Source organism: Cydia pomonella, chromosome 8 (genome assembly GCF_033807575.1).
Source record: "Cydia pomonella isolate Wapato2018A chromosome 8, ilCydPomo1, whole genome shotgun sequence".
NCBI lineage: Eukaryota > Metazoa > Arthropoda > Insecta > Lepidoptera > Tortricidae > Cydia > Cydia pomonella.
In genome coordinates this window covers 5,501,883-5,525,694 of record NC_084710.1, presented here as the reverse complement: position 1 = coordinate 5,525,694, position 23,812 = coordinate 5,501,883, and the positions used below count along the sequence as shown (strand labels likewise).

Sequence of the window (23,812 nt, the reverse complement as noted above, 5' to 3'; positions counted from 1 at the left end):
TTTGTTACGAGTATATAAAGCGTGACAAGCAACGTTGAACATACTAATGAGAGCATACATATATAAATAAATATTGGGGGAAATCTTACACAGATCAACCTAGCCCCAAACTAAGCAAAGCATGTACTATGGGTTCTAGATGACGAAATATACATACTTAAATAGATAAATAGATACTTAATATGTACATATAAAACACCCATGACTCAGAAACAAATAGCTGTGTTCATTACACAAATAAATGTCCTTAACGGGATTCGAACCCAGGACCATCGGCTTCATAGGCAGGGTTACTACTTACTACCCACTAGGCCAGACCGATCATCAAACATATAAGTACTGTAAAGAGATACGATCTATCTGAGGTGGGGAATGTAAACGCTCCAGGTAGATTTCTGATAATATGTGTATATTTTTTCTTCAAACTAATAACAGAAATATCGACTAACGCAGATGCTTGCCTCTTTCGGAATGAATTGCCTGCAGATCTTTATTCCTTCAGCAGGGCGACATTTGAATTCAAATAATCGTTGCCAGTTATCTACCACGAGACAGAAACATCGTCACATTGAAATAATATTTAATTTGTATGAAACAGAGAAAATCTAAAGGTTTTATAATTTTTATAAGGTTTTATAATAGTTGAGAGTCAAAAGTTATAATCGTTTGACGAGTACATATTTGCCCGTGTTACAGAAAACACCCGGTATAAATTCCACTGACACAACGCGGAACATTTGTGATCTAGTGAGATAGAAGGTAAAGAGGGGGCTAATGCCATGAACAAATCACACGTAAACTAGACTATACTTGCAAGGATAGAAAACAATAATGAAACCTCGCGGTCCGTAGCATCGCTTAAGGGGCAGTTAAAGAAGCTGTGGCTATCTGACCAGATTTAACTTATTTATGACTATAAATATATAATTATTGTATATAGTATAGATATTTTATATATTTGTTATACTGTTACTTCTGTCTTTTTATTTAATTTTATTTATTTTCGCCCCGTTTTATAATTTTATTGACTTTCCTCTAGTCTATTGTACTCAAAGGTTAACTGGAAGAAATCCCTTAAAGGGATAACTTCGCCTTTGTACTGCTTATCCTGTGCCATATTTATATTTTGTATTTTGTACAATAAAGAGTTTATACATATAGGTACATACATACATACCTTGTCTAGTTTTCATTTGCAGCAGTATAATTTTAATATAAAATAATTAGTGATACCTTTATCCAAAGGATCTGACGATAAATTTTATAAATAGAAGCACTTTCGTATTTTAAGAGTACCTAATTGAGAAAATATCTTCCGTCGCAAGGTTCGCACGGGGCGTCATATCTTTGCGTGACATGCGTACGCGTCAAGAGTATTGCATTCTCTAAGAGTTTTACAAAAAATATATTATCAAAACCATTAGAGTGTGGCGAATATTTTTAAAGATATATATCACTATTTGTAAAAGTTTTTGATATTGGTATATATGTTTGACGTGTCGTTCCATAGGAGTGCGATTCAAATTATGAAAAATACACGTATATAATTTGTGTTGTATGTATTTTGTGGGAACAAAATATGATTAATTAGATTTATTTATTTAATATGTAACAGAAAGTAATTAGATTAGGATTATACAAAAAAATCTACATACTAACAGTGTGAAAAAAATAAATGAGCCCTGGAGGGAGAATGCCTTAACACCTTAAGTTAGCTCATTTTTCTTAAATGAAACATTATTTTATTTCTAAAAAGTTATAAAACTACATTTTAAAAATCGCTTGTGTCGCACAGGACTCGAACCAACTAAAAATTCGCTATTTTATTCCAGTTGTGTCGACAGTTAATGTATCCAACTGTATCGACAGTTAATGTTAAATTTCACCAAGAAACATTAGGCATTACACTTGTCTGTCGTACAAAACACCAATAAATTCGAAAAGTAAATGAGCTAATTTGAAGTTTTAAGGTACTTTTCCTCCGGGGACTATTAATTTTTCCACACTGTATATGGAAATTATAACAAATGCGGGAATTATGATTGCTAAAACGAGAACTCCTAAGTATTATTGAGTGCAAAGAAATCAAATATGTGTATGTGGTTATAAATAAAATATGACCCAGTTAGTATTTTAACCTAAAAACCTTTATATAAAATTTTAAGGAAAACATCCACGCATAAAACTCGACCCAAAGCTCGTTTGTTCACGTCCATAAAACTTTTCTTTTTTGTTTCAGTACAATTAGGTTTAGGTCACGCAAAATACGTTCCAAGTGTTGGAACACAATTGTAAACGTACCTAATTACCACTTAATTAAATAAATACATTCATGAGTCGTTTTATATAAATGAAGTACTATATCATTTCAATAGGTATTAAAGCCCCGTATGTTCGCGTTCTTCTCTCACTCTCACTGCGTCTCATGCGTGCATGCTCGGGACCGCGGATATTATGTTTTTGATTTTCAAAAAATAACCACTGGGTTCCCACAAACATAAAATTGCGCAGTTTTAGAGGCAATTTTCGTACTTTTAGCTTTTGTGCATAAATTGTTACACATTTTTACGGTGCGCTTTAGACCTATGTTCGTGATTTTTTTCAATCGAGCGAAAGCTAAAAAATAAGGATTCGAATCTCTGAAGTCCCCAGAGAAAATCCTCAAAATTGCTAATAAAAATGTTAGCAAATGTATTTTTTTTTTCCAAAAAAAGCGGTAGGATTTTACAAAAACTCGGCTCTCTGAACCTACGGCACCTTAAATATATTGTAACAGTTTTTTACTTCAAGTCATTTATTCAATCAACAGTCAGCATAATGTACATATACAATATTTTTTTGTTATAAAATTTTACCAAAATGAAACTCGAAATCTAAATCTAAAACACACACACCCAACACAACAGTTTTTTATATGCATAATGAAGTGAAGAAACATACATTATTATATTTAGAATGCAGATTTTCACAAAAACTTCATACATCTATGCTATATCCATACTTTCCCAATTTTCCGGGTAACTTTTCCAATTTAACTGTCGCCAAAACCCGCATCCGCGTTTGAGCAATCGTAAATACTTCAGAACAAACATTAGCCAAATTAGTTCAAGCGTTTTCATCTTGTATTGCGTTTACTAACGAATATAAGGTAGCAAGGTAGTTGGGTAACTCATAATGACAAACTGTAACATTGCAAACCTGCATGGTCGCGCGCGCGCACTGGCCGGTGATAATAAACAAATATGCCTGAAGCCATAGGTAAAAGACGTGAAAATAATAAGAGTAAATTTTCATATATTGTAGTCTCCGTAGACTATGTACCCCTACAACTCCAGATGAGTTACATGCGCGTTGCCGACGCTAGCACCCCCCCCCCCCCCCCGCATCGTTGAACTCTGGCAACCTTACTCACCGGCAGGAACGCAGCACTATGAGTAGGGTCTAGTGTTATTTGGCTGCGGTTTTCTGTAAGGTGGAGGTACTTCCCCAGTTGGGCTCCGCTCTAGATCTGGAATGACATCCGCTGCGCTGTGCCCTACCACACAAAGCGAGATGACATTCATAATGCCCATACCTCTCTTTTGGACTTAGTTTAAGGATGTACCCGGGTCCAATTACCTACTATAAGTTATTTTTAGTTACATAACTAGAGTCTGACGACCCCACAGTCAAACTCATTGTTGAGTTTTGTGGGGCTACGACTATTTTTAAGAATACCACTTTATTTTAAAAAATACCTCCGGCTCACGTACTGACAGATCTTAGTTTTATTTGTTGTATATATTTTTATTATTACATTGTTTTTACCTTAAGGACCTAGTTCTCATTTACCGCTCTAGTTAGTTAGCTACAAAACTAACATGAATTATAAATGTAAAGTATGTATGATTGGATATTTGATATCTAGTCCCCCTTCACCCAAAAACGACCGAACAGATTTGTTTGAAATTTGGACCAGAGATTTTTCATAACCTAAACAAGGACATATAACATATAATATATTTCGAGCTTCACCCCTTAAAGGGTATAATAGGGTTGCAATTTAACTCAAGAGTCCTAAGGGAGAGAGGGTAGAGTGTTTTGCACACTTGCAATTTTATGCTTGCAAAGTCGCGAACAGAGACTAGTACCTATTTCATATACAAAATTGTTAGTCATCGTACTTTTAAAACATACGCTTTAAGTATCTGGAATGTTCTATCATTAGTGTTTCCCCTAATGGGCACCAGTCCAATTCGAAGGATTGACGTGTTCTAACAATGCAAAAAGACATAACAAAATAATCTTCCGTACATCATGTTTTATTATACTTATAATTTTTCGTTTAATGATGTTAGTAAAATTATGATTCTAATAAAAAAACTGGTGGAATCAAATTCAACGTATTACACGTAAAAAAATTATGAAATGGTTATCAAATTGCCATTATTATTATTATTGTAAAGAGATACAGACTAATTATAGAGGTTCTTGAGAAGAGACGTGGGATAGATTTAAGTTTATTTTTAAAAGCGTAAATTAATTTTAACCGGCTTTTTCCTGTTTCAAATTATGATGTTAAATTAATGTCTTTTCTTTCTATGTATTTGATAAACATATTAATTGTATATATATATAGTACATCGATATCTCAATTTTCATCGAGGCTCTAAACTCGTTAGTCTTCAGGAACCGCAAACTGATTTACTTAACCCAATTGCCGTGTGCTGTCCTTGGCATAAAATACGAGTAAGCTATTGTCCTGTCCTTACGGCTACAATATTTATGGTCAACCATACACACCACTTTTAAATATACTTACATTCAGTTAAAAATATACAAATAAATTATATAAATTGTTAAAAGTCTTTAAAGTAAGTAAAGTAAATCCTATTAGTATTTCCTGTTACATGTCTGTAGTAAACCAGACTACTTTCCCAGAAAAAAACATTCTCTAGTTTTATCCGAAGTCAAACATATCCGAGTCGGCACTTTATGGAATTCTGGTTAAATGATATCTTTTGGTAATGCTAGGGATCAGGGGTAATGGCATCCTAACGCATAACATCAAAACGAATGGAAGGGCAAACATAGCCTGCATTTATTGAGAACCCATTTCAATTTTGGTCAAATCGAAAGGTAAAATATGCATAAAAATATGATAGGTCATTAGGGAGTTTTCAGAAAATAGTATATCCAATCAGCGGGAGTAGTTAAGAAAAGTTGATAGCTGTCAGTTTTGCGGCGACAATTAAGCATGAAATCTTCATTCGGCTTCAACTTTTTGCTATTTTCTTACATTTTTATATCTTATAGTTTATAAAGTGAACAACAAAACCAAGGTTTTATTGAAATTTAATGCTTAAATATCGTCACAACACCGACAGTGATTAACTTCACGCTAATTGTGTAAACTATTTTTTGAAAACTCTCATTAATGAAACTTCACGCATCAATATGATATGGTTGTGTAGAATATTGCGTCACCGTTGCGTGAGGCAAAAGAAACGAAATAAAAATTTCTTACATTGGTATCTTTATTTTGTCCCTGTGTCCTTACCCCACCTGATCATACAATAGAATAAATGAAACAAGAGAAAAACTTTACCGAATGTAGGCTTCACGTTTATTACAATTTACTAGTCTCTTTGTGAATAAATTAAAACAGTCTGAGGAACATTTAAAATAAAACAAGCGCCTACTTTGATGAAAAAGTATTGTAAACAATCTTGAGCGAAAGACGGCAACCAGTGTGTAAATAAATTTCGCATTTACCGAGAAATCGAGATTACAGAATTAAGAATACAAGTTCAAAAGTATTTTGGTACGTTTTCTGAGTCCAATTTTAATCATGCTCATTAATTTGGTGCACTGACTAGTCGATAAAATACATGTAATTTGCATGCTTATTAGGGTCGGCAACGCGCATGTAACTCCTCCGAAGTTGCATGCGTAAATAGGCTACGGAGACTGCTTACCATCAGGCGGGCCGTATGCTAGTTTGCCACCGACGTAGTATACAAAAAAAAAGTAACATCGGTAACATGAAGAAAGAATCTAAGAAACTGGAAGGATACTCCTGGTTCGAGATATCCCTATAGTTTAAGACGTAATATTTATGTCGACGGCCGATCGTACGATCAGGCAGATCGTAAAATTCCTAGGCATATCGTGAAACGTGGAAATCTTTGTTTCGTTCCTTGAGTTGGAGTTACAAAACTATCCTTCCTATCTGGTTTAACGTGACTAACCGTCAAAACATTACACAGGAACCATACAATCTGCCTGATCTTACGATCGGCCGCCGATATTAATACTGATATAGTAATGTTTTTTTTTGGGTAACTCCGACTATAGTTTGGTAAGTTTTTATTTGAGTTTAATTGAAAGTGACAAAGCTAACTTTCCTATTTTCAATTGTTTTAGTGAGTTACCTAAACTAATTTTTATGTCATATCATATGATAATATTATATAAACCCTAGGCCAAAAACAAAGTAGAAGTTATGTGTAGTTTTGTGACTCGTGATCGTGAATTATCATGACCCATAAAAGTTATTAATTACTATAATTATGTTTATTCATAATCACATCAAACCAAAGAACATCCACTATACAATACTCCATTGAAACACTTAGCCGAAGATAAACCGGGTTGGGCCGATTTTGAATGCCGTTGACCGTTCAATATTGGAACTCTACCGGGCCACTGACATTTACGCGGCTGAAATATAGACTGCACTCACCGGCATTCCGTTACAGGCATCCCATCAAAGCGACGCTAAAATAAATGCAATACCTACTCAAGCCAGCGCTTTAAGAGCGTATGTACAGTAATTGCGAACGCGGGTCAGTCCTTTTAGATTTATTTGACGGCTATCATATAGGCGTTGTAAGGAGCAGTGGTTTGTTTTTCCCTCTGAGGATCGAGCGTATTGCCTCGGCCTAATCAGAATAAATGTGCATTCCATTAAAACATTGTTGCCACGTCTCTTGAGGCCGCGTACAGTAGTCCAAAACGATACGCTTATCGTACGATAGGAAGTAAATCCCCGAAGTGCATTGGTATTCGATTCAAGCTATTTTAGATACACATAAATAAAGTTTTTTTAAATAAAATGTTTAACATGGAATTACCGCCAAATATTTAAAAATAATATGAACGAATAAAAAAAAACATACACATTATAAGTATGAATTACGTTTAAACTAAGCTTTAAATACTTTAAACAATTAAATAACTCTAGATAGATACATTTTAAGTGCAACTCTACATAAATTATTAAATTGTTCGTTACAATAAATAAAAATAAATGAATAATAAAGAATTATACGATAAAATTTCAAGCTACAACGCTCATAATCAGTTTTAAAATGTCTTATTATATTTGATATAATGATATATTATTTTCGACATATCACGCAATATTTACTCTGCTAATTGGAAACACCATAATTTGCATATCTTTAGAGAAGCTGTGTAGCGTATTCCTGCTAATTACAAGTGACTGCCGGATGGCTAATCAGCGATCAGTTTTCTGCCGTGAAAAGACAAAAAAGAAAATCAAGATAAGCAAAATAGGAAGAGGTGCGCGAGCGCCGGCAGTTGCGATTCGCGGCGCGGCGCGTGCGGCCCGGCGCTTGCATTCGATTAACAAATAAAATAAAAACAAAAACCTAAGCATCAATAGCAAATATTTTCCAGTTAGCTTTTATTAAGTAATTTTTTTCTATTTGTCCCTTTAAATAGAAAACCCTAAATTCAAATTAGATACTTAATTTGTTGGCGCATAAAACTCGATCGTAAAATCTACCCTGTGCGCGTTCACCCTGAGTCATCTTCTGGCAAAAAATCGAGACAGTCATAGGGATAAATCAGTCTACGTTCATTGTTGTCTCTATAAATATTTCGGTGTTGAGCGCATTGAATTAATTGCTTATTAGTCCGCTGTCAACATGGCCACAATCATTGAAACGAATGGGTAAGTTATTATTTTGGTTTATTAATATGACTATAAACATGTTTGACGATTTTTAAGTTTGAATGGGTCAAAATAAAAATAAAACTTATCTTTATGGTACTGCTAGTTTCAATTTAACTAGTAGGAACATTTTTGGTCTCTAGGATTTATTTTTATACACTCATACTATAGTTACCAGTTTGTCGTGTCATATTTTTCCGATTAAAGTTTCATAAGCAAACGAGACGATTGGCTCTCCTGCATTTTATGACATTGTACCTACCTACAAAAGAGTTTACAGGTTTTTTAAAGGTTCGGCGAGGTACGTGTAACATCTCTGGTGTTGCAGGCGTCCATAACCTACGGTGACTGCTTACCTTAGCGAGCCGTATGCTCGCTTGCCACCGACGTGGTATAAAAAACCTATATATTGCTTTGGTATCGTCATACAAAAATGCCGTCGTTCATTAGTCATCAAATATGACTAATGAATAAAACATATGTGAAGGTAACCCATAAAGTAAAAGGTAATTTATGAAGTAAATGTAGAAAAAAAACCACTTTAACGATTCTAAGTACTTTATGGATGGCTTTATGTAGGTACTGGATTTTTTTATTGCGATGACCGTTAAGAAGTTATTTTAAATATCTGTAGCATTCGAAATCATCAAATTTGAATTAAATTTTTATTCTTATTTAATACGTACACGTACTCTAAATACAATTTCATTTATTATTACATATAAAGTTTCTATTAATTACGCTGCACTACGACCCAAACTCAACAAGATCAGATATCTCTCTCGTAATAATACATCGTGTTTCTTTTCCAATTAATGTCCTATTTTATCATCTCAGCAAATATAAGGCAAGTTTGTGTAAACAGATATTACTTGTATTCTGGCATTGACACCCGATCATTGCCTTAAAGGTGTACGTAAGGTGAGCGTAAACTCGATTTCTTTATATGGCAGCTGATTGCATAAGTGAGATAAGGCACAAACGGTTGTGGAGGTACTGTAAGGATAACCAAATGTCGCTTAGGTACAATATGTCATTTCTATGTGAGATGTGAACTTCCTTGTACTGGGTACTGTAAAAAGAATAAATAATTAAAAGGATAACCTTACCATCAAAGCTTAAGATATCCATAGTTGACCGCCAATGCTTCCAATGCTTAGTAGTTCTTTCAGTTTTGCAATAAATTATAATGGCGACAAGTCTTGGGGCTACTGAATAAGTAATAATTTATTAAAATATTATACAATTTTGAACCTGAATAAAAGGAGCAATATCAAGTATAAAAAATACATACCCCTTAAATTGTTTGCTAACAAACTTTTAACTCTATAGGTAAGTCCATCCTGTACGAGTACAAAGGCATGGTTCGATGGAGTTAAGACGTAGACATAAATTTACTATACACACCTATTTTTCCAGTGTCAGAAATTGGATTATTAATATCTTGAAACATTATATAAGCAATTATATGTAGGCAATTATTATCCACGGGTATATGTTAATGTCTAAATTAGAATAGAAGAGTATATATTTTAAAGATAAAGATTTTACAGACAGTAACGATATGTTATTATTATGACATTCTAGTTACCTAGATTTACTATTGCATGCCTTGGGACATTAACTTTAATAGGCCGTCTCATGACGTAAACTATAATGTGTCTGAACGCAAATTAATAATTTTACCCTTTTACGATTCCTGTTCGGTCGGTTTTCATAATACCATAAATTATCAGTTCACTCACTAATACATCGAACACTAAATAGTCCGTGTTACAGCTACTCTTGGAAACCTTGTATCCTTTTATTGAATCGATATTGACGTCCAAGGTTTTAGTATTTTATGTATTATTTAGTTGACGATCAGATCTCAACGCTGACTTATTTTTGAATCTAGACTTGATAATAACTGATTTGATCAAAGTTATAAATGAGAATGTCCAGCAACTATGTGATCCCTTGACTGATATAAATTCGGACATTAGGCCCTATAGGCTTTAAATCTCGGAAAGGGTAATGTTAGAATATTCATTCTATTGTTATCAGCAAAGGCTGGGTTTATGGTAACAAGAATGATAAAATGTCACATAAGTAAAAAGATAAAAGCACTCGGTTAGTTATGAATTCATTTATAACAAGTAGGAATGGGTCAAGAGTAAGTAATGCACATATCATTTATTATTATTCATGATCTAAGCTTATCTGTGGTGTGTTATTTATTTATTTTTTATAATATATATCGTACAATACTTCTAAGCTACAAACACCTAGGTAGTAAAGTCTTCTGTTGACTATATTTTTAAATATCTTGTTATAATCACAATAAATCAATATAATATGTTTATATTATAATAGACAAAGTACTTATAAACTATGTCTATGAATAAAATAAGATTAAATGTAACAATCCTAAATATCAATTACCTAATAAACTGTCATCATTAAGTGAAATAGATCTACACTGAACGCATTTTATCACGCTAAGATTTTCTTTTGAGCTTTAAAAATCTATTCGCAATATAAATATTAAATTAACTGATAATTAAGGTTAATAATAAATTGCGAGACGGTAGTTCTCATCAGTTGATAGTTATGTGTATGCTTCATCGCGCCTACATTTCAATTAGGTGAAGAAGCAAAAACTGTTTCCTGCAGACGTAACTGGCAGATTCACACGCGTGGTTTATCACTGCGGAACTTACTTCCCCCATTGGAGTATGGGAAATGGTATAATATAGGTGCCTTCTGTATCTAGTAACTAATACTTACTTCGCTAATATGTAATGGATTAAATCTATATAATGTTATTGGTAAAAAAAATTTCATGTATTTATTTTTGAGTCTTCCCCTTCACATTCGGATATGACACGATGTTCATATTAATTCTAGTTCCATGGATGCGCTTTATGACTTCCCTTCTTTCTTTTTCGTTCGAAATGCCGTATATGATGGTCTTGATAAAATTCACTGTAGCGTAAAAGGTATCCCAACAAATTACCAGCATTTTGTGCAAATTATAAATTTATTTTTATGTAACAACAGCAATCAAAGCATTGCAACGCGGAATTGAGGATAAGGAATGTTTAGTACGAAAGTATAAATAAATAATTTGAAAAATCTTCTGGCTAAATTAAAATTTAATTAATTAGTGCACTTTCTTAATACAATAACTGCAAACAACTGCAACATGAAAGCGTTGCGAAGTTTTAATAGTCTTTTATCTTCTAAACTTTTTCAAATTAAGTCTGAGTTTATGAACAAAAAAGTGTTAATATACAAGTCGTGTAATTTTATTGGATAAAATGAGAAACTTGGATATTGTCTAAAATGAGTTGGTAATTTTAACTTTATTTTGCGAATACCTACACTTTTGATCACATTGACGATACTTTCGTATTCATTTCAAAGTCTAAACAGTGTCAATTGAAAATAACAAGAGGTGCTAACTCAATCTTCATGGAAAAACGAACGATAAAAAAACGACATCTAGTCAGAATAGGGAAACCTCTGCTTTGTTTCACGTTAGGTTTTTGCGTTGCGTTCCCACCGCGAAGTAGCTATAGACCATAGACAAACGTTGTAACTGTCTTATTGTTATTTATAAAAACATCTAACACTTTGTGAAAGTGATCGCAAGAATAGAAAACAGTTTTATTGATAAATTGTTGGAAACCAAATTATTATAGGGGCTCCCTAACGCCAATGACCTTCGAACTGAATCCCTTACTTTTCCTATGTTTTTTGTTGCTTATCATATTAACAGCAACGGCTTAAAGCAATGTAGTATCCCATATTTACTTCAAAGTTCACTGTCTTCGAGATATTTGGCATGAAAGTTGAACAATTTTAGGCCAAAAAACGGGTTTTCTGACCATAATTTTTGTGTTAATTAGTTCAAAATTAAAATTTCAGACCAGTTTTTAGAGACGTCAAAGACGAACCTAAATATGTAGATTTCGTACATATAAAATCCTTAACAGCAATCGAGTTACGAATATAGTGCTTTTTAGACAATGTTTACAAAAAAATATAAAAAAAATAGTGTTTATTTCTTTCAAAATCCGGTAGACCAGAATCGAGATAAAAGATTGAAGAACCGATAGCCGTTTGTCTTATAATTCTATCTATAGTGCCAATGTAGGAGTAACGACTCAAAACTTGACAAAAATCGATGAAAACCAATCTGCTTACAAGAAAATCGTATACTTAGTGTAAATAAATAAAATACTTTAAAGCAATTGTTATCTGTGTTTTTGTTTAACTTGTTTTGTGTAACTGTTGTGTATATTAATCAAAAAATAAAAGACCATTTAGGTCTTGCATGGCATAGTTTTTCGTGTTTGAGAATTGTTAATTATTGTGAAAATGGATATTGTTAAACTAACAAGTTACATAAAAACTAAACTACCTAATAAAAACAAATGAATCATCTTTTTATATCAGGTAATCCACTAGGTGAAACAGTGCGAAGTATGACGTTTTCCATTGAAATAAATTATATTCAAACATATCGGCATATTGTCGAAATAAGCGTGTATAATCGGACAATCGCGTATTTAATATTAGCTCAATGACAATTGCTAATTAAAACGATATAAGATATAATATGGTATGATTCATCTCTTCTAAATTATACGATGTTTCTCGGCGCGTGTATGAGACATGCAAATGTATTCGAGTAGTACCTACAGATTGATCACTAGAGTTGGCGCCGATTGTCTATAGAAAATATTGACAGTTTAATATATCGTGCCAGCTAGTATGAATCATCATTAGGCTTAGGATTTTTGGTAGCATAGGTACCGTGGTTCTACTACTTCTAGTATCTATGGAGTCGCAAAACATTTTGTTTTCAAAGTGAAACTAAATATTACCTTCCTTCTTCCTCGCGTTGTCCCGGCATTTTGCCACGGCTCATGGGAGCCTGGGGCCCGCTTGACAACTTATCCCAAGATTTGGCGTAGGCACTAGTTTTTACGAAAGCGACTGCCAAATAAATATTACATGTATATTTATATGTAAAAAATAAGTTAATAAAGTTTACCAGCAAACTAAACGGTTGTTGGGGTTTGGAGTAGAGGGTCGGTTTTAGGATAGAAAATTATTGATGAAAATTTTTTTTTCTCTATATCGTCGTAAATATATAATGTGTTTAAATAAGAGTGTTATGTTACCTTCACTTCTATTCTCCGATCAATATTTACCGAGATATACTGAAAAACCGCAATATCTTATTAAATATTGACCGGAGAAAAAACTGTATCGAACAAAACATACGGAAGAGGTTATTTAAACACATTCATTACGATGGTAAAAGAAAAAAAAAGAAAAATGTTATGTTCCAAAAACGATCCTCTTTCCCCACACCCCAATCGTTTATTCTGTTTAGCATTTACGTAATTTTAACATATAAATAACCATGTAATATTTACTTTGACTTTAAAAAAAAATGTTTTGTGACTTCGTAGATAAATATCTAGAATGTATTATGCTGAAGCGATCGATATCAAAATCAAAGTTAATTAGTGGAATTAAGATTTAGTTAATGGAAACCTCTACGTTTGTCTTTTTTAGATTTTTGGATTACTGTAGAAATTATAGGAGCGAAAAACAGATTTCATACAAATTTTTAAATGCTCCTTTCTCTTATATTAATTAAATAAAATCGCAATTCGCAAATTGCGGGGATCTTTCTCTTTTACTCTCACTAAGACGTAATTAAAGTGACAGAGAAAAATGCCCGCAATTTGCGAAATTCAGTTTTTGCGGTAGGCCCCCTGGGACACCCGGTAGGGCGGAGGGCGGAGGCCTATTGGACTTCCCAGGTATCGCTGGGGCGATGCTGTTGTAGCGGACTTGCGCGATCTCCAAGCCGATAACTAGTGGGAGATGGCACATAATCGAGACAACCTTACTCATGTCAAAGGCCAAGATTCATTTTGGGTCGCTGCGCCATTAAGTAAGTAAGTAAGTAATATCCAGAAAGGAAAATGAGGACTACGTTTGTATGAAAAGGTGGTTTTGTGTTTCCTCTTAACTCTTATCATACTACTCAAATCAAGCTACCGGCTTAAAGGCATCTCTGACGCATTTGAAATACCTGTTCCAAACATAAAGCCAATCAGATAATACACATGATATGTAATAGGCTTTCGTTTGATGTTGTTGACGAGTAATTAACCTAATTCCTTGTAACCGTTTCGTCATATCAGGTCATGTATACAATTTCCACTTCATATCGATGATAATTTACTTATAACTAAGGTCGCAAACTAGTTAACTATTTATTTATTATTTATTCACAAAAACCATTACACCAATTACACTTGCTACTTACATATACTTAATTACATTTTATCGGTTACCTAGTCATTTACACTGTCGTACGGTCATATACTTCACTCTCACAGTAGGCGAGGCACCTGGACGTTAGCCTAGGCCAATGATCACCGGAGATGTCCACTTGTGGATCCGTGCGCAGGAGTCCGTTCAGTAAGTGTAGCATGTCGCACAACGGTGAGTGGCGACGCGTACAAGTCGCGCGCGGACCAGTTGCATCCCACAGCTGCAGATATACTCGCCGTCTAGATTTGTCAACAGGTACGACTAGACAGTTGATGTTTTGATTATACTCGTAATGCTATAATATATTAAATATATATTTCGTTTAAAATTGTATAGTAGTTTGCATCGCTAGCTTGTATTTAAACCCACCAACCCTTGCTTACTGCAAACAAAAACATAGTTCCAAACAAACAAAAACCTCACACGAATGCATAAATTATGTTTAAAAAATCCTAATAAAATTTTGGTCATTAGTTAATTGCCAAATAATCTGGATAAGTGACTTGGGTTTTATATTATTAATTATTATATTACCCACATGAGTTTCTCTTTTGTCTTGTCTTTAGTGAACCTGATAAAAATAGTTACAAGGGAATCAACATTTAGCGAATAGTTGCGTCACAACAATATTGTATTTATTCCTAGAATTTCCTTGTCGATAACAAGACACGTAAAGAGCGTATTGTGTAACCTGTGAAGGGGAATCATGTTTCATTTGACATCTGGAATTAACCCTCGAGCTCCGACAACGCAAAATCTGGGCCATCGAGAAATATTCATTAAAACGATATTCTGAGATATGGAACAAAGTTTCATCGGTGTTTTGTTTTCGTAAGCCACTGTATTTTAGCAGTCTAGGTTCAGTACTTCTCATTTTCCATAGAATCATGAAATCATTACGCAAACGGTAAAAGAGCAAATAATAAAATTATATTTGTCATTTTAGTTATAGTCATTTGTTAGGATTTTCCACATTAGTAGAAGCAACATTAGTGGTAACATCTGCATCTGTTCGACGCATTGAACATTATATAGTTATAAGTTATAAAAATCCGACGTTAGTCATTTTTGTATACTTACTGCCAAAGAATATTATACGCATTATATATTAGGAACACAGCTCTTCAGGCGAAATGAATCATTATTATAATGACATTTATGTGAAATAGCGTTATGCCAATCGTGAAAATATGACAATCCATTTTATGCAAAAAAGATAGCACCCGTAGTTGTAACGATCCGCTGGGGCTATCTGTGGAGCAGTTTGCTTTTTCGGGTATTATGATGATCATTAATCAACAACTAAATTAACCTATCATAAATTTTATAATAGGTTAATTTATTTGTTTTACAATTTATTATTTTCGTTTTAACTGTTCTTTAATAAATATAAAGACTATTTTCTTAACGTCCCGTTATGTTTGTTGTTAGGTTTAAATTAATTATTATATTTGTTGCAGGATTGACTTCAACAACCCCAGCACCGACAAGCCGGGCAACCTCGCGCACTCCGCCGTGCTGCGCATGCTAGAGGAGGAGGAGCGCGGCCGCAGGAACCCCGGTAAGGATATCAACGGTTTGTTTATTAGCTGGTTATACTTGTGAGGTTCGGTGTCATAAATATATTACATAGTTTGGAATCTGCACATACAAAGCTAAAGTTAATATTTGTCTGAAAAAGATGACGTCACCGGGCCTCATGGGTATATATATCCACCGAACGATTCAAGTTTACATCGACTTTCTAATATTACATGGAACCGTTTGTTATTAAACCATCCAGCTCACCTCTTTCAGCACGTTTTACCACGACTGGCATGACTCCATATCTAAGTGACGTCGCGCTTCATGCGTATGACGTTGCGAGACTTGGGTTAAAACATGGTAGACGAAGATTGCAGGTTGCATACCTATAGCGCATTTGAATCAAACTCCTTGGGGCCTAACCAAGATGACAGCCGTACATCGACAAACGCTGATCGAATAAAATATACCGAGATGACAGATGCAGCGAAAATTCGCGTGACCATTTCTATAAATTATTTTATTCGATTGGCATTTTCTATCCACGATCGCACTTTATTGCGCCTTAGAAAGCGTCGAATCGTTCGGTGAATATTTACCTACCCAGTGGTAAAAATTAATTCAACGAAACTAAGTAAACATTTAGCTATTGATTTATCTACTAATCAATTTTTACCCAGCTTTTTAACGCTTTACTAACCGCTCCCGCTTTACCAGAGATTATTGCGACCCGTGAACAAGCTATAAAGATAGTCAAAGTACGCGCAACACGCCGCTTCGATTTCTGCTGGCCGCCGGAACGCATGGTGTCTGCCCACTGTTGGGACGGACTGCTTAACGCTAACGGACATATACACACATACTTTATGAAGCCAGAGGAATGCAAAGGTATATGATTCATTGGACATCGAAAACCATCCTTATATCAGGTCGTATGTCAGCATGGACGCATTTCGTAAACATTATACCTATATACTTATAAAAACTTCTAAATATCAAGACGAAGCTGACGTACAACAGTGAAATGAATGACATTACCCATTTATCATTTAAACAGGTAGGAATTCATGTTAGTTAACATAATTGATTATTTTGCTCATCCGAACATATGCTCAACAAACATTTTGAAAGCATTTTTTTATTTGTTCCAAAAATTACACAGTATTACAGGTAGCTACGCTTTGTGGAATTGATGAAAAGTATACAGAACAAAATAAAAACAAAGAACCACTAGTACAAAATACAAAAAAATAACAAACTTAATATATAACAATGAAAATTAGGGTCACTGCTGTAAAATTTTACCTAATTAAATCAAGTTAAAATTAAATCAAGCATATCCTCTAAGTGTATATAAATAGAATATTGTTAACCAAGGGATGAAAGGCACCCATTTCTGTCGAGGTTGTTTAATTTTAGGAAAGTAAAATACATATGTACTCGTATTAAAAAAAACATGACTAAAGTATAAACTTAACTAGTACTTTTTAAGGGTACTTTTAATTAACAATGTAGGTAAAAGTATCGCTATTTATGGAATGGGGAATAAAATATCCGAATTGCAATTGTACAACAAAACAATTCAAAACCAATTTTTTTATTGCTTATCGTAAAAAAAATCGTACTTGGAATGTAAAATGCTCTAAAACAGAAACGTAACACTTTCTGTACACTTTTTAGAACAACAATGACTCTCAGAGCATGAGAAACAAATAAATAAATAAACATACTAAATAAGTACCTACTCTTATCTCACTGCAACCTATCCTATCACAACTTACAAAAAAACTATTAAATTAAAAAATTCTTAAACCCTCTACGCAAATCATACGATTTTAAACCATTTAACGCGGAAAATTCCTTTCATAATTCTGGAAAAAACACTGATACTCTTCAATCGACTGGATCGATTCTTATCAAACATAGCTAAGAACCACCGCAAGGAAACTCGTTTTTATGTAAAAAAAAACTGCATTGAAATCGGTCCATCCGTTTGAAAGCCACGATGCCACAGACATACAGACAGACAGACATTGGCGTCAAACATATAATACCCCTCTTTTTGCATTGGGGGTTAAGAAGACGTTCGGAAAAATGAACATTTGAAAAATGAAAGCCGTAACAATGTTTCTAGGTTGCAATAGGTAACCATCTCAAAGTCTTAATATGGCAAAAGACTTTGAACAAGTCATTCCATGTCTAAAGTCTTCAGTCACTATAATTATAATAACCTAATTGAAAACGATGAAGTGATTATGTACCAAAATACTCAATGAATAGCATGGTCAATAGAGATTTTAATCGCAGATAACCTTTAGGTACAAATCGAGAGCCATACGTTGCGATCACTACGGCTGATAGCACTCAAGATGAAAGCCAGTGATCGTGTCTCTTAATGAATCACTGAACTCTATTAATGAATGAATACTATTTTTGCTACGGTTTAACGGCCGAATATTCGGTGTCCGAGACCTTCCTTTGTCCAAATGTCAAGTTGTGATTTGGCTACGAACTGGTGACGATCGTGTAGTTTGGTGGGATGAATTTGGCAAACAACGTATTTTTACAAATAATGTGTTTGTACCTGGTGCTGTTTCTGGTAGTTCGCGAACGACAACGAGGGAATAACGACTACCGACATGCCTGAGGCAGTAATTATCGGTAAAGCTTGTTTTTTTACTTCGACTGTGTCGCGCTGTGCATGTTTTGCTTTAAAGATGTGAAAATAAAAAACGTGTTGTACCTATTGCAGACACTGGAGTGAATAAATTAATGTTAAATAACTGTGTATTATACATTAATATAACATGTCAATCAATTTTTTATTGCCGAAAATTAATCTATTTATTGACAATAACAATATACATAATGGATATATACAGATGAATACTATAACTAGCTTATATCTAAAAGAGGCCCTTGAGGCATTGTACCAAGGATGCTGGCGGCATTTCCTCGTTGTATCGCAAATATATGTTAATTGTCAAAACTTGATAAAACTGTCAAGGTACGTGTACAGCTGCGACTACATTACAGTTGCGGCGTCGTTGTTGCCGCTGCTGTATCTGGAATATTCCTTGATAAAATGAGTGACATTCGCTGCCGCATTATTGCCGCAATTATAACGTTCATTCCGTCATTCATTTTATCAAGGAAATTGACAGATACAACAGCGGCAACAACTACGCCGCAACAGTGATACAGCTGCAGCTGACATCCGAACGACACCTTTAGGTTTACGTGTTATTTGTTTTTGTTCTATTTTTTACTTTAAGATGAATCTTTCTTTGAGTATAGATTGAAGATTACCAGAATCTATTAAACTGCAGTGATAATAAACAACACTAGCACTATTGGTTTTTAAAAACACCTATGAAGATTCGCTGTTAACATTCTAGAGCCAAGATTTAAGACCTAGCAACCAGGTGAACATTCAACAAATCGTAAAAAACTGTTCGTTTAAAAATAATAAAGTGTTCTTCATTGACGTAACCACCTATTTCCGATGTGTTATTCTTGTGCCGCGTCACAGTTCATGAATCAATGTCTTATTTTAAGAAGCTGTTGAAAAAAATGTTCCGTGACAAATTAGTATTTACCGTTACACTAAAACATTTGATATTGTTATGTTGATGTATAAAAAACCTACTGAAGCAAACTGTTGTATAATAATATTCTCAATAACATATCAGTTTCGTGGTAGTGTTGTAGGTTGTACCTTGTGCATTTATTTTGCAAAATGAACTGCATCATTGTAAAATGATGCAGACACGAGTTCCACTTAAAAACTTAATATATTTAAAAAAACAGAAACGATTTAAGCCCTCCTTATTAACCTGTTTAAATTACGAGCTACTTGAAATATCTAAAGCTTTTTCTCAAGCGTACAACTATAGCGGTTTTCATATAGAGTTTAATGTCACTTGTGACATTTTATTTTTGAACTGTTAATATTCCCGACCTAAGAGTATCGCTTGCTGGAAAGATAATTAGCATTAACAAGATAACAACAAATTATACCGGTCGGCGGCAACATGTTATGTAGCCCGTTACAATTATGTGCATCACACGCCTGAACGGCTAAAGTAATTGCAATCATGACTACAATAAGATGCTCCATAGTCGAACTGAATAAATTAACCTTTCTTTGTATGCCAGTTGATTCTACACCGTATGAGTCATCCTTTTAAGGTTCTATTTTGCCATGGTTTACAACCTTATCTTAAATGCATACCTGCGTCTTAGCGATTAATTGGACTAATACAGTTAGCTAGTAGGTCAATAGGAATCAACGTTGTCTTGAAACGGAGACACTGGGTCTATTAGAGTCAGTATTGACTCCAAGTTATCTTACGCACACTCCGAAAATTATACGGATATGACAAGACTTTGAAATTTAAAATGAATGGCAATCTTGGGCATTTGGCCATTCCAAATTAATTCATTGTAAAGTGATGTATTACTTTCGCGAAGCTCAGTGTCTTGTCGGGTTAATACACTTGCACGGATATATCGTATGACAACATATATTAGTCAGGTTTCAGGCAAACATCCAACTCGACTGGCGAAAAATGAAAGCATTGTTCTGCGCACATACACACCTGTTGGCTTGGTCTTTAGACTTTAGACGAAGAATTAATTATGTATAATTTAATAGTTAAAACAATATTTTAAATTATGCTCCGAGGAATGGTTCAGATTAATCCCTGCCGCTTCTTTTCGCCATCGCCCTACGTGACCTCATTTCCATCCTCGACACTTAGATGGCCTATTAGTATTAGACTTAGTATTTAATTTTGGAACATGTTCTTTTCACACTGCACCCACGGCACCCACCTTAGCAAATTTCTGTTTAGCCCAGTGGTTGACTGGTAGAGAATGCCTCAAGGCATTAAGTTCGGCTATTGTACGTTATACTTGTATTTGTGCAATGAAGTTTTAAATAATAGTAATTATAATGGTTGGTAGCCCTCAACTGTGCGTTTCTCCAGAAACCTGCCTCGCACAGCTAAATTGTAGAATGAACTGTCGCCTGCGGTATTTCCAGATCGATACGACCCTCAAACCTTCAAGATAAGAGCGTACTCCTATCTTAAATTTCCGGCAACGCACTTACAACCCCACTAGTGTTACAGGTGTCCATGGGCGGCGGTAATCACTTACCATCAGGTGATACGTATGCTCGTTTGCCTCCTGATCATAAAAAAAAAAATATATATATATATATATATATATATTGTTATATAAAAAAATATCGTTGCAGAGGAGGTGGTTATATTTAATACATTTGAAATGTATAAATTGAATTACAAATAAATTATTATAAGAATGTCATTACGTAAGAATTGACTAAATTCGATGATTCGGGACAGTAATGACGTTCGTCGAAGTAAATTGAAAATGATGGTAACGGCTAATATTGTAGATATTTTTGGCAAATTTTATCGGTAAAACGGTCTAAATTCGCCCTAGCTATCTAAGCCCATTTTCTAATCTATTTATTTATTATTATATAGGTATTTCTAGTTGATCCATTGATTCAGACTTTTCTCATCGACATTGATAAATGCTAACAAGGTATAATAATCGACCTAGTCCCACTTCAGCGGTCCTAAACATGTAAATATCTTCATGACTAACGTTGCAACATGCAAGTTACCGTGGGAGGTGTGTCCAATTTTCGGCGAGTCCGTCATCGCACGAACCGTGGCTGCGGCCTAAAAATGCGCCATCTCGAAATATACGAGTAATATGCGATAGATATTTGTACACACCTGGCTCCTGAGCCAAGTAGTCAGTCTCCTGACTGGACGGCGGCCGTGTGCCTGTATAAAACAGTGAGTTAGTTTCCTGTTTTTAATATTATCGTATAACATAATAATACATATCGTCAATACTCTCTGTGAAGTGCATCAATAATTCATTTGATCTTTTTTTTATCGTGATAATACCAATTCTCACATGTGCGATTAACGTCATAAATAACTAAGACCTGAATTAATAAATAGTAAGGTTATAATTATAATTCTAGTGTTGGTTTTTGTTTCAATCAAGTGACATTCATTGTGTGCTGCCAACTGCGCTTTGTAGATTGCATTATATTATCTCATGGTTGAATTCAAAACCGCACGAGTAGCAAGCGGCCAGCGAGCTTTACCAAGTGCAATTTTATATAATGAAAAACAAAATTGCGATTTCTACAGGAAATCGCACGAACGAGTTTGCTAGAAATGTGACCCATTGGCCTCTTAATAAGAAGTCAAATTACACAGACACGAAAGTTATAGATGCATGGTTCCGAAAAGTTATTTAATTACTTGGTGTCAAATTCAATAATATTATCTTAATTTTCGAAAATATCTGAAAATCAATTATTTTATATAACCATGTCTACAAAAAAAGCTAATGGTTTCGAACAGCGACAATTTTGTAGAAAAAAACTACCAAGCTGACATTTTAGTTTGAGGTCGACAAGATTACTTCGATAATCTGATAACTATTCTATGAACGCAAATTTATAATGCCTGGACTGAAATTCAAAACAAAGGACAACTAAGTACTAAGTTACCGGCAAAGTTTGAGAAACCGTTGAACTTCACAAGGAACAGCAATCAAGAGAAAGCTGCTAATAGGAGATGATAATCTGATATTGTACGAGATTTATCAAAATTAAAACTGTTAATACTTATTATGACTAATTTACTACTAAGCACACATGTGGGGTTGCCATCCGTCCGGGTTTCCCCGGATTTGTCCCAGTTTAGAGTGCGTCCGGGGAGCGTCCGGGGGGGCTTCATTTGTAGTCCGGGTATAAAAATTTAAAGTCTTAGGCCGCCCGCGACACACGCACAACCTGTTTAAAAAAACCTGTTGACATATCCGGGTTCTGGACTCTAAAATCCGGGGTTTTCACGCGTCTTGTCCTGGTTTCCAAATTTTAGAGATGGCAACCCTACACACATGTAAACTTACTTAGTTCATTCATCATACCACGACCGATATATTCGACGACCGGTCTGGCCTAGTGGGTAGTGACCCTGCCTATGAAGCCGATGGTCCCGGGTTCAAATCCTGGCAAGGGCATTTATTCGTGTGATGAGCATGGATATTTGTTCCTGAGTCATGGGTGTTTTCTATGTATTTAAGTATTTATAAATATTTATATATTATATATATCGTTGTCTAAGTACCCTCAACACAAGCCTTATTGAGCTTACTGTGGGACTTAGTCAATTTGTGTAATAATGTCCTATAATATTTATATTTATTTATTTATTTATTTATTTTATCATACCTACATTAATTGTACAGTGAATTACCATTACGGGGTTCGCTTGCGAACCTACATATCCCCAAACTATAGTCTTTTTTCAAACGCGATGGGTAGGCATGAGGCATATAGTCCGGTCCTTGAAAATTTAAACTCGAGATGACCTAACTGGTAAACAGCAAATTACCGTACCGTAAAGTTGCAATTTTTTTTTATAATTTAGGAACAAAACATTTCTGGTTTCATAAACATGTGATGTCTTCATTAATAACTACGTCTGTCTGTTTATGTATCTGTCATGTCACATTTTCTAGTTGTGCATAGGTTTAACTCGGGACAAATAAAAGAGTATTTACTCGGGTTTAGTGTAGTATTGTATATTAGTTAATATTTTATTGAGGTTTTTTTTAATACGCCGAAATGTCTAATTGATACAAACTTATGTATTTTTTGTTTGTATGAGATTTTTGCAAATCAGAAAATCATAGCGACCACTAAATCATTAACAAATGAGTTCAAATTTGACATACTGATTACAATTTCATAATAGAGTAAAGGGACCCTTGTGGAGATAAAATTTATTAAACTTTTTTTCTCTTACATTCGAATCCCGATAATGTCATTTATTTGTGTGATGAACACAGATATTCTTTCCTGAGTCATGGATGTTTTCTATGTATTTAAATATTTGTATATTATATACCGGGTTGTTC

General features: G+C 34.3%; 1 protein-coding gene across 8 annotated transcripts in view; it reads left to right on the top strand.

The window, feature by feature from the left end:
- The window catches only part of LOC133520424 (activating signal cointegrator 1 complex subunit 2 homolog), a 49,068-nt gene that overhangs the window by 10,235 nt on the left and 15,021 nt on the right, over nt 1–23,812 (top strand). For 4 of the 8 annotated variants that reach the window (XM_061854817.1, XM_061854823.1, XM_061854816.1 and 1 more), the window contains exons 4-5: nt 15,766–15,866; nt 16,547–16,717. In XM_061854817.1, the coding sequence (XP_061710801.1) occupies nt 15,766–15,866; nt 16,547–16,717 (272 nt within the window). Of the gene's footprint in view, nt 1–7,795; nt 7,961–15,765; nt 15,867–16,546; nt 16,718–23,812 lie in introns of those variants that run through there. The other 4 variants (XM_061854821.1, XM_061854820.1, XM_061854819.1 and 1 more) reach the window with 3 other exon arrangements.